The following is a 13022-nucleotide window of genomic DNA, read 5'->3' on the forward strand; positions in this document are numbered from 1 at the left end:
ATTACACTCGGGGCAACACTCAAACATTTGAAGCACTAGTGGACACAGGATCTGAATTGATATTGATATTGATATCTGGAGACAAAAATACCATCATGTCCACCTGCTTAGAGTAGAAACTCACAGGATTAATAAAGTAGTCCTAAGTTCTGTAGGCAGCAGGTCCACTGGCTTCAAAGATCTGACCAATAGTCATTTATCTGGTCTAAATGTATAATTTGTATTGACACAATTGGCATTTGGAGTAAACACACACTGGATGCTTGACTGGATGCTTGGCCAAGGGTAACTTGGCCTCTGTCTTCCTGGACCGGAGTCAGTTCTCAAATCTGGTACACACTGAATGAAAAGGAGACATGGTCCCTAAAGAAAGTGTCCTGCAGCTTGAGTAAGTGTCTGATATAATAATGATTCTGAAGTCCTTCTTCAATGGGCTCTATAAGTTTTGGCCTGGGACACTACCCTTCCCCCACCAAGAGTATAAAGGAAGACAATAATTGCTATTCACCACTATCCCCACCCCATGCAATACTGTTCTGATTTAGTCTCCCAGTGAAGGAGGCATAGTGTCTGAGGTTTCTGCCTGGTCTTACCCACAAAGAGAACAGAGAGATATACGTGCAGAACTCAGGGAATCCACTTGGGTGGTTCTTGATCCTCCTTACCCGATTGTAACTACAAATAGTCCAAGTAGAATAGAGTTTATTTTCCAAAGGCTGAGACCACTCTGGACCCCTTTGGAATGAGCACTTGGGCCACAATACAGGTAAGTGATTGAGACCTTCAGAGCTGCTTGCTGAGGGTGAGGGGAATCTAGGATGGATGGCAGAGGAGGGAGGTGATGAGAACCATGTAAGGTCCTCAGGCCAGCCATAGTAACAGGCTACAGTTAATCAAATCCCACTAGCCTCCATTTTTCAGGAAGAGAGGCCCAGGGAAGCTATGCAGGGGCAGAATCAGAGACATTTTCAAAATGTAGTGTAATCTGTGGACCGTGGACCACAGGTGGCAGTCAAGGATGTGCACAGCTCATTCCTTTGAGACAAAACTTGATATTCCTTTAAGACAAAACCTGCTGTGATGAAAGAAACAGCTACGGAGTTTTGGGGATGCACTCAAGAGACCATGCCAAGGTCACCAAGGTCACATTCTCCCTGGCTGCTTCAAGTTTGCAGAGAGGTACCAGAGTCAGATCATCTGCCTAATGCAGGGCTTTCCTCATGAACACTCTTTGCTCTCAGACAGCCCATTGGTCCAGCTAAAACTGTCTCACTGCGAGGCTCTTTCCAGTCATCCTCCTTCCTTTGCCATTTCCTTTCACAGGCCTCAGACCTCCCTAGTCCTTTTGCCTGTCCTTTTATCCTTTACAGTCATTTTGCATTTCTAACTTTGTCCTTCCATCTGCTTCTGAAGGGCATGTACTGACACAATAATCACATCTCCCGCATAGAAAGCAATGAGCACGGACTTCCCTGGTGGTCCAGTGGCTAAGACTTTGCCTTCCAACGCAAGGCGTGTGGGTTCGATCCCTGACTGAGGGACTAAGGGATTTCCCTGATGGCTCAGACAGTAAAGAACCTGCCAGCAGTGCAGGAGATCCAGGTTCAATCCCTGGGTCAAGAAGATCCCCTGGAGAAGGGAATGGTTACTCACTCCAGTACTCTTGCCTGGAGAATTCCATGGACACAGGAGTCTGGCAGGCTACACTCCATGGGGTTGAAAAGAGTTGGACATGACTGACTAACACCCTCACTCTCTGGGGGAGGCTAAGATCTCACGTGCCTTGCTAGCAAAAAACCAAAACATAAAACAGGAGTAATATTGTAACAAATTCCATAAAGACTTTAAAAATGATCCACATAAAAAATTCTTAAAGCAGTGAGCATTAATCAGTAAGGTTTATAAAACAAATAAAGATGGAACTAATACGAGAATATTCATTATTAAGAGAACATTCATGAGCATAATTGTTGGATGCTATTTTGTTACATATGATCTTACCTGAATTTTATTTGTGTCAGTCAAGTGCTGTGCCATGGATTTTAGGATAATTGCAAAGAAGAACCAGGAATGCTGTTAGGAAAACAAAAGACAATCAGAAATTTATTATCTTACAGCAAAGTAATGATAATTCTGTTCTTTATGACATGCAATGCTATAAAATCTTTATCTTAGAATATATTCTTTGAAATTAAATGCATCAGAGCAATAATATAGTTTCCATTATGTTAGGATCATCCTTAGCAAAGTTCTAATGGGAAATGTAAATGCCAGATATTTCTATTTCCCAGTCATCTCAAAGACTGTATAACACAAGACCCTGGCTTATTTGACATGGCTGATTAGACAGTCGTCTGAAGAAATACTTATTCATAGGGTGTTCTACCTGTTTTCCTTAAACAAAACTAAATGTTGTAGCAGGCCCACCCCTCACATTACCATGGGTAGAGGCAAGAGTAAAAATGGAAGCTGTATGTGAAGTATTTAAAAGCTAACAGAGTGTTAAATAAAGTATGTTGGCTCTTCCTACCTTGACAAATACAACTTCATGACAGTTTGGAATACTGTACCTGAATGTGGGAGCATAGGACGAGCACGACCCTGGCCCACCCCTTCCTCTCATCCGGGGCTCCATCCTGCCCTGAGGGACCTGGTGTGACTGTCCAGTCTGCAAGCCCAAGCGGTGCCCACAAACCAGTTCCTCTCTCCCACCAAACGCTGTTTCTGCCTTAGGTCTGGGGCTACACTCGGGCAACAAGAGTTTCCCTCTTTAGTATGGACTTATAAAGAGGTGTAAGCAGGCCCAGGAATAAACCTACAAGCTCTAAAGGTGGGGGCTCCTAGGAATCCCTATAGTTCCAGGCAGCATTCCTTCTGACTACCCTCACACTTTGTCTCATGAGAAGGGGTGCACTTGGAGAAGGCCAAAGAATATCCAGGGCTTCCCAGGTGGTGCTAGTGGTAAAGAACTTGCCCACCAATCCAGGAGGCACAAGACATGTGGGTTTGATCCCTGGGTTGGGAAGATCCTCTGGAGAAGGAAATGGTACCCCACTCCAGTATTCTTGCCTGGAAAACTCCATGGGCAGATGACCCTGGTGGGCTACAGTCCATGGGGTCACAAAGGGTCAGACACAACTGAGCACACACAGCAGCAAAGAATACCCAAGGATGCTAGGTAGGCAGCCTTCTCCAGCGACCCTGTCCCACCCTCACCCCGTTACAGTCTATTCTCTATGCAGTCATCAGAGAGATCCTTTTGAACCAAGGTCAGCTCAAGTCACTTCTCCCTTCAAAGGCCTCTCATGGCTCCCAGTTTCTCTCCCAGCGGCAGCCAAAGCCCTTGCAATGGCCCACAGGCCTTACGCTACCCGCCTAACCTCCTGGTGCCTCTCTGACTTCATCTCGCCTCCTCTCTTTGCTTACGTGGCCCCAGCCACAATGGCCTTCCTGTCATCCTTTAGGCATGTCCACCAGGTGTGCTGCTGCCTTACGACATTATACAGGCCTTCCCCTCAATCTTTATTTTCTTTCACTGAAATACAGTTGACTTAACAATATTATGTAAGTTTCAGGTGTACAACATAATGATTCAATATTTTTATGGAGTGCACTCCTCATAAGGTTATTATAAAATACTGGCAATATACCCTGTGCTCTTCATTACATTGTTGTAGTTTATTTTATACCTAGCAGTTTGTACCTCTTAATCCCCTTCACTTATTTTGCCTCTCCCCTCACTCCTCGCCCCTGAGATAACCACTAGTTTGTTCTATCACTAACTCTGTTTCAGTTTTGTTATACTTACTTCTTTGCTTTATTTTTTAGATTCCACATATAAGTGAACTAAATTTTGCTATTTGTGACATCATGGATGGACCTAGAGGGCATTACATGCTTAGTGAAATAAGTCAAAGAATGACAAATACTGTTATGTTTTCCCCTTTCCCTTTAATGTTCTACCCTAAACGTCTCCAGCTCTCTCACCTCCTTCACATTTTCTGCTGAGGTCTTTCCTTCTCCACAAGCTCTATCCTGACCATTCTATTTAAAACTGTAAACCTCACTCTGCCCTCAGTGCTCCCCATGCCCTTACCTGCTTGATATTTTCTTTTCCCATGCTACTTCTCACCGCTGAACATGCAATTTTCCCCCAACATTTTTTAAAACCTCACAAGACTTTTTTTTTTTTCATCTTTAGACCACACCACCTGGCATGTGAGATTTTTTTAAATTGATTTTTTAATTTTAAAATTAATTTTTTTATTTTAAAAGAAAAAAAATTAGGATTACTTTACAATGTTGTGTTAATTTCTGCTGTGCAACATGAACCAGCTGTATGTATACCTCTCGAGCTCTTGAGGAGCTATGCATACCTCCTCTCCCTCTTGAGCTTCCCTTTCCCCCCTACACCGCCCCCACCCCATGCCTCCCCTCTAGGTCATCACAGAGCATCAAGCTGAGCTTCCTGTGTCACACAGCAGCTTCCCACTAGCTATCTGTTTCACACATGGTAGTGTATACATGTCAGTGCGACTCTTGCAGTTCATCTCAACCTCTCCTTCCCACATGTGGGATCTTAATTTCCTGATCAGGGATTGAAGCTGAGCCTCCTGCATTGGCAACGTGGAGTCTTTATGACCAATGGACAGCCAGGAAAGTCCCTGAACATGCAATTTAATTAACTTTGCTATTATGTGGGTCATTTACTATGTTTTATCTTGCAGTACTGTGTAAACTTCCCAAAGGCAGAGATCTTTATTCTATTCTCTAAATGTATATCAAGTGCCAAGGATGGTGAGGATGGTGTTTGTTGCATGGAAGGCACTTGGAACATATTTGCTGGATAAATTGAATGAATATGCTCATACAGCTAATTTAAATTTAAACAAACCAACCACTTGACCTAGACAAATTTGATTTTAGTGAAATGCTGATGCTTATTGATCCAGCCTCAGCCCTCTCTAGCTACTTACTCATCAATCATCTATCTGTCAAGTCCTGATAGATAATTAATTTAGCAGGGGACTACATTCATAAGTCTATAATAACTTAGAGTTATATCTTCATAAGCTTCTCACCATCTTTTATGTTACTACAAATGCATGTGTTGTAACTTTTGGGGGAAAAAGAGTAGCTGTTTCTCTGCCTCCTCTCTGCTGTCAGTTTATTCATTAATATATCATTAATCCTTTTGTTGGTATTTTTCCTCTTATTGTGCCTAAAAACCCCATAAACTTTATTTCGGGTACACTTAGAACTTTTGAATGTTATACGTCATTCTTAAGAGTCATTCATTTTGCCTCTAGGCCAAAGGACCTGAGTCCATTCTACTTTTAAAGATGATCTGTTCTCTTAATATTGGAGGAGGGCTTGGCAACCCACTCCAGTATTCTTGCCTGGGGAATCCCATGGACGGAGGAGCCTGGTGGGCTACAGTCTATGGGGTCACATGCTACTGTTCCAACACGAAACTTATACCAGAAACCATAAGAGAAATGATCTATAAAAATCAACGACTCCTGTCACCTTCAGAGTTGAGTGTAAGCCATCCCAATGAAAGCCCGTCTTTAAATTCTTTACCTTCAGGACATGCTTGACTGTTGTGGAGTCATTTGATTGCAAAAGACCAGTCATATTTTTAACCAGTTCTTCATGTATAGTTCTCTCCTTGTATGCGGTAGTCTTGAACACAAACTGAAGAAAATCCAAACAGTGAAAAAAAAGTTAAATACTTAAAAACAAAGGGTCAAAAATTATGTTCCATGAATAACTCATGTCTCAAAATTATCTGCTCATGCCAGATTTTGTCATGAAATAAATGAAGGCCCAATGATAAGTGTAATACACACCTGCTCCTACTGAGGGCTTTGTATAGGTAGAGCCTTGCTCACCTAAGCTCTCCTTGACACACTCTTAGTAGAAATCAAAAGGAAGACCAGAGAGCAATTTAGCGGGTTTAAGGAAACATGGAGGGCTTTGACCCACCTACTTAGGGCACATTTCCCCTTCTCCTTCCTTCCACTGGCAACAGGTGGGTGGCATGGTAGCATTTCTTCATCCTGAAAGGGTAGAGTACCCACTCAAATAGCCAAGTGGGGAAACTGGTGCCTTCCAGAGGCCAGTAGGAGAGTTGCCCACAAGCCCAGGGTCCACTACCATCTCATGCTGAGACACGGCAACCAAGAGGTTCATAAACATTGGCCGTCAGTAAGATAGCAAATGCTGCTGGCTTTTTCCTTAAAAGATTGGTTGTTGGCACAGTGAGTGCATGTCATGGTTTAGTTTTCCATATTTCTTCATATATTTTAAGTATCAATTCATGCACATATATTTAAGATACAAAATGCTTATGATGTTTTACTTATGAGTTGGGTTTGCCTCAAGGAAGGTCATTTCTTTATAATATCCACAGTTTGGACTTCACTATAGTCAAGGGTGAAGACAGACAAGAAACAAAGCAGAGGCACTTTGCATTTCGGTCTATAGTTATTTCTTTGACTTCATAGCACATTGATGCCTAAATCTCCTGAGGTGTCTGACTTCTCCAAGCTCATCCCAAAGGAGAAAAATAAGGCTAAGAGATGCATGAAACTAGCAAAAATCAAGAGTAGTACAATTTTCCCCCTCATGGATTATGACTCCTATGAGGGTAATGTAATTAACTATCTAATCCCATGCACAGTAACTTAGCTCCAAGGGCATTTTGACTAGCTCTGAAAGTTTTTAAAATTTTGGCTAAACCATGTCAATCCCATGAATTGCTATAAACGATGGTATCTAATTAGATCAAGTTTAGACATACATCTTTGAAAAAGACATGGTGGGTGTATGTGTGCATTTTGGATATCGTAGATGGAGTGAGTTAGCAGCATTTAGCACCACTGAACTTGAAATGGTGTTTAGCATATTTCTGAATAAGTATGAACTATATCAACTACCACATCTTGCAAGGACATCAAAGCAGGTATTGACTCCAGTTTTCATTAAACTCTTAGGTGTGGAGCTTAATATTATTGTATATGTTAGAAAATAATTTTTTCCATTAAGGGTGAAAAAAAATCAGACTCCTTGGTCAAGGTCAGACTGTCAGCCATGTAATATAGCAAGAGTCAAATCACAGAGTCAGATAGCTGGATATTCATCTCATCTACCCATCTCACTTCACAGAGAAGAAACGTGAGGTTCAGACAGGCTGATCACTCCGAGTTAATGATCGAACCCTAATTAGAATCTAGTTTTCCATTTTCTACTTTAGTGCTTTTTCCAGAATAAATTTTAGTTGGTTATATGTATTTGTCTGTATTTGTTTTAGACATATGAAATTATGTTATGAAACATCTTTAGGAATTGTCATCAGCTTGAAAATCTACGTAGGTGTATTTCTGGATTAAAAACACTGACAAAACGTGGTCCACTGGAGAAAACACTTCAAAACAAACTCAATAAGTATCCTCCTACATCACAATATCAAATGGTCTCGTCAGGATTTTTTAAATATCCTGGTTAAAAATAAAGACTGCTCCAGGAAGCACTGCCAGGACACCACTCCAAGAGCATTACAGATCCCTTCTATGAGCTGATATAAGGCTCTCATCAGGAACTAGCCCCAATTGTCACAAAAATAGTCACATCAGTGGGTTCTAAATGCAATTTTTGGTAATTCTACTGGAACAAGGTAAATAATATGTGTGTTGAAAAAGAGATGACATTGTATGACAGAAATTGGGAATTTTTTTTCCTTTCATGCCCCCTGGAGCTTGAAATGGAAAACTGGGGTAAGTTGAGAGAATGAAAATTCTATAGATTCTGTTGAATAGTAAATTCATCAATACCCTATAAAAGGAAGCTATGCCTCTGTCTTACAGAGCAAACTAAAAAGTCATTTGTAGGTGGAACTGGCCTTTGGCAACTGAACTGTAGAGCTTATTGGGTAAAATCATACCATAGGGAAATTATTGTGAAATTACTATTTTTGGCATATAAGGGCACACACTCATACTTAGATATTTGGGAAGACATTTAACTTTTCTGACAGATAAAATCATGTTAATATGAAACTGTAATGGGAGTAACTCCTCACTGATAATATCTCAAAGGGGTTCACTCCAGAATAAAGTTTTTAGTTATTTCTTGCCGTCACAAAATTTTAGCACAAAAGACCCCAAATTCTTCTCTGGTTGCCTTTTTAGACATCTGAACTACATGGGTATATGTCTACCTTTATATATTCATGGAATATGTTCTTTTAATTAAAAAGCTCTATGTCTCTTCAAAGAGATAATCTATACATAAAAATTGAAATTTAGGTCCTTTATATATATATAGGAATATAAGATACTTTTATTTAACTCTGGATGGGTTTTTTCTTTTCCTTCAAGAAGATGACCTTTAGGCTGGAACTATAATGTGCAAACATCATCACAAGTTCACTGGCATGAATTCACAGGCCAGCTGAAAATGAGAATATAAACATGTCCAAGTGAACATCTGACGAAGGCCACTGGAGGAAGCAGTGCACACTGATGGGATGGGCTAGTGGTTCATGCCGGAGGAGAAAGGACTTAACATACCAGAAGCAGGTACAAATATACAGTAACTGGGAAAATGAAATAATGCCTGAGAAAACAACAAAAAGAGCTAAGAAAACATTACAGAAGAAACACAGCACATTCAACAAACCAACAGGAGGCGTCTTCCTTAAATTTACGAGGAATTTCATGTATTTCTAATGTTGATTTCAAAAGACCATACTTTCGTTTTCTCCTCCACTTCTTTCTTTGCTTTTTCTCCCCATATAAATATTCATTTGCACATGTATGCATTATTTATATATTGAAATAACACATTAAGCCCATTAATGCAAAAAGGAGTTCTAAGTCACTAAAGGGAAAGTTCAGTATGACTGGGGTGGGTACCATTCAGCTAAAGAGGGAAACTTCCCACTTATTGCAGACAGGAAATGAGACAAGCCACACAGCACAAGGGGATACAACCAACACCCAAGTGGCAATTTCATACCTTAATGTAGGACTGGACAGAGTGGTCCAGTTGTTCCTCATGGCACTTGGCCACAATGTCGGTCAGAACCCTGGAAAAGCAAAGCTGTTGAGTGGCCTTTCTGGAGAAGGCAGGAAAATACCACTTGGTTTGTCACTTAAGTGCTTGGTAAGCTGGGCACTTAATCATTACTAAATGAATGAATGAACCAATTTCAAACTCAGTACCGGGTGTTCAGTACCTATAACATCCATTAGCCATTTCCAACCTTGAAATCTCTAAACACGAAGATAAAAGTAATGTCTTATGGCATTCCAGAATGCTGTGACTAATATTTAAAAAAAATGAACTTTAGGAATATATGATTCAATAATTAACTGAAAACCCTACCTCTAGAAAGAGAAGATTGTAATTTGCTAAAGTCACCAGACAGATTAGCAATGTTGAAAGAATGTAGTGAAGGCAAATTTAAAGCGAGAACAGTGAAAGAAAAATTGAACATAAAAAGAAAAATAAGATTCAGTGGGGAAAAAATGGTACAGCTACTCTGGAAAACAATTCGGCATGTTCTTGAAACCAGCACATGTGGGACTTCCCTGGTGGCTCAGTGGCTAGCGCTCTGAGCTCCGAATGCAGAGGGCCTGAGTTCAGTCCCTGGGCAGGGAACTAGATCCTGCATACCACAACTAAGAGTCTGCATGCCACAATTAAACATCCTGCATGCCGCAACAAAGACCAAAGATCCTGTGTGTCACAACCAAGACTCAATACATAAATAAATATGAAAGAAAACCCAACGCATACAACTACCGTATGACCTAGCAATTGTTTTTTTCAGAGAAATGGAAACTTATATTCACCCCAAATCTACCAGAAACTGGAAACAATCCAGTTATCCTTCAACGGGTGAGGTTTAAACATAATATGATATGGAATACTACTCACATAAAAAGGAGAGGACTATTGATTGATGTAACAATCTGGATGAATCTCCAGAGAGTTATGCTGAGTGAAAAAAGCCAGTTCCTAAAGGTTACACACTGTCATATGATATAATTTTACATTTGTGTGTGTGTGCATGCTCAGTCGTGTCCAACTCTTTGCAATCCCATGGGCTGTAGCCCATCAGGCTTCTCTGCCCATGGGATTCTCCAGGTGAGAATACTGGAGTGGGTTGCCATTTCCTCCTCCAGGGGATCTTCCCTACCCAGGGACTGAACTTGTCTCTTGTGTCTCCTGCACTGGCAGGCGGATTCTTTACCACTGTGCCACCTGGGAAGCCCTCATAAAGCCATATAACTTATATATAAATTTAAAATAGACTATATAATAAATTTATCAACATATAAATACATGGAATATATAATATAATATAAAAATATATGTACTCATATTACATATAAAATTTCAATATAAAATATATAAAATTCTTAAAGTAACAGAATTTTAGAGATGGAGAAAAGATTAGCAGTTGCCAGGAATAAGGGGTGGAGACCGAGATGAGAAAAAAGAAGGTATGTCAGTAAAAGGGCAACATGAGGGATCTTTCTGGGAAGGGCGATGTTCTGTCTCCTGCTTCTTTCAGTGTCAATATTCTGGGATTGATACTGCCCTATAGTTTTGCTAGATGTCACCATTGGGAACATCTGTCGAGAACATGAGCTCTCTTTTGTATTACTTCTTACAACTGCAAGTGCCTGTATAACTATCTCAAAATAAAAAAGTATAATTGAAAAGCACAAAGGAAAAGTTAAAAAAGAGGTCTAAAACTCCACTTGGATGATAATAATAGATGATTAGAAGGGAAGAACTCAAGAGTGAGACATACTTAACTTTGAGATATGTGTTCAAACAAAATGCAAGCATACACAGTTATGTAGCCACTCAGTTATAATTAGAGTTGCCTGTGACCCCAGCTTATAAAATCTCTTCTCCCAAGGCTGTGCTATGAATACCTGGTCACAGTGGTGCTTATCTCATCTTCTTCATTTTGTACCAGAATCTTGAAGAGCTGATTCAAGATTATAGGCAGAAAACTCATGATTGCATGAATCTTTTCCACATTCAGTAAGTTCTGTTAAATTGGCAGGACAGGAAAAAAAAAAAAAGGTAATTGATTAAATTTAAAGCACATTCGACTGATGTTCATCAGGACTTGAATATGAATACAGTAGTTCACCTTTGTTTGGCTTTATTTTTCATGGCATTTCTCATGACATACAGGCATGTTGCAAAGACTCTACATCTAATTAACTAATTTAGAGTGAATTGACTCTGATTTTCAATCATTTTTATTTTGGAGAAACTGATCTTTGCTTACTCTTCCATTATACAGACACCTTTTAGGAACTGCGAAATAAAATCATTTCCTCTTGGAAATGATAAGGTATTTAAAAATCTTTAAGAATAATTACCCTGAAGCTTGCTACTCAATGCAAAATGTAAAGGTCTGTTTTGCCTATTTCCATCCTGGAGACCACTGCAACTATTTGCATGTCATGTTACCTTACAGGAGCGGACGAAATTCGAGGTAGGTGACTGAGACATATCTTTCTCCCTTTTTTGGCATTGTCGGAAAAATGCGTTCACATGTGGATCCTGAAACAGCAAAAAAAAGTATTGATTTTTTTGATGACACATAAGCTGTGTAACAATCATGGTGATGGGAGGTGAGTCCTTCTGTAGGGCAGATGACTTGATGTGAGGTGCTTTACCTAGGAGGCAGAGAGACAGACCTCTCATTTCCGGAGCTGTTCTGGCATGCTGAGGGCTTGACCTGAACCACAAAGTCTGCTCTCCTTCCTATTTCCTTCTCAGAGACTTGTTTCCTTCTGGGCCATATGACAATAGCTAGAGAATGCCTTCTCTTGGCTCTGTTCTTTCTCCTTTCCTCCCTCTTTTTTTTTCTCTTTCTTTCTTAAATTGCCTTCTATCACCTTCCTGTTCCTGCTTCTTCCACGGACTTCTATCATTTATTCTTACTATTCTTTACTACACACGAGAATGGGTACAGTTTAATATGTGCAGGGATACTTTCAGACTTAAAATGTCAGCGTTAATAAAAAATTGAGAAGTTCACCTGCCATCGTGAAATACAAGTTGACTCCTGTCCTTTGTTAGGGGCAGAACTGTATCCCCTCCAAAATCCATGTGTTGAAGTCCCAACTCCCAGTACCTCAGGTTGTAACCATATTTAAAAATAAGGCCTCTAAAGAGGTAATTATGGTAGTTAGTGTGGTCCTAATCCCAAATATGACTGATGTCTTTACAGAAGAGCAAACTTGGATATTCACACACACAGAGGAAAGCCAAGGAGGGAGGCTTTGGAAGAAGACAACACTCTGACACCTTGATCTCAGACGACCAACCTCTACAACTGTGAGAAAATATATTTCTGTTTAAGCAACCCCGTCTGTGGTATTTTCTAATGGCGGCTAGAGCAAACCGATCTGTCTTTTAATGTTGTTTCCTGAAGCAAATGTCACATTGGAAATGCTGGGGGTCAAAACTACATAGTCAGGAAGTGGGATACAGACTCCCTGATGGCTCAGGTGGTAAAGAATCTGCCTGCAATGCAGGAGACCCAGGTTCGGTCCCTGGGTCAGGAAGATCCCCTGGAGAAGGGAATGGCAACACACTCCAGTATCCTTGCCTGGAGAATTCCATGGACAGAGGAGCCTGGCCGGCTAGTCTGTGGGGTCGCAAAGAGTCAGACACGTCTGAGAAACTAGCACTCTGATTTTTCACACTCTTCTGGGTGTTTCTTTGGCATTTGTCAGCTCTAGAGGGGCATCTGTGGTTTGAGTTTCCCACAGGTCAGTGTGTGTGTATGTAAGTAATATTTTCAGTTTCATGTTATTTATTCAAAAATTACTTAGTGAAAGCTATTTGTCAGATCCTCAGCTGGCAGGGAAGACAGAGCTCTGGGCAAGGAAAACCCACACCCTTCCTCTGGTCCTTCCATAATGCCCCTGAGATGGATACGACACCATGGTTTCTACACATACCTGTTTTCTCACAAT

General features: G+C 40.5%; 1 protein-coding gene across 6 annotated transcripts in view; it reads right to left on the reverse strand.

Annotated features, from left to right (window-relative positions):
• The window catches only part of DOCK10 (dedicator of cytokinesis 10), a 310443-nt gene that overhangs the window by 57740 nt on the left and 239681 nt on the right, over positions 1-13022 (reverse strand). For all 6 annotated transcript variants that reach the window (XM_069574684.1, XM_069574681.1, XM_069574682.1 and 3 more), the window contains 5 exons: positions 11506-11598; positions 10956-11074; positions 9022-9091; positions 5584-5697; positions 2002-2073 (listed from right to left, as the gene is read on the reverse strand). In XM_069574684.1, coding sequence (XP_069430785.1) covers positions 2002-2073; positions 5584-5697; positions 9022-9091; positions 10956-11074; positions 11506-11598 — 468 coding nt within the window. The remainder of the gene's footprint in view (positions 1-2001; positions 2074-5583; positions 5698-9021; positions 9092-10955; positions 11075-11505; positions 11599-13022) is intronic.

Source organism: Ovis canadensis, chromosome 2 (assembly GCF_042477335.2).
Source record: "Ovis canadensis isolate MfBH-ARS-UI-01 breed Bighorn chromosome 2, ARS-UI_OviCan_v2, whole genome shotgun sequence".
Taxonomy (NCBI): domain Eukaryota; kingdom Metazoa; phylum Chordata; class Mammalia; order Artiodactyla; family Bovidae; genus Ovis; species Ovis canadensis.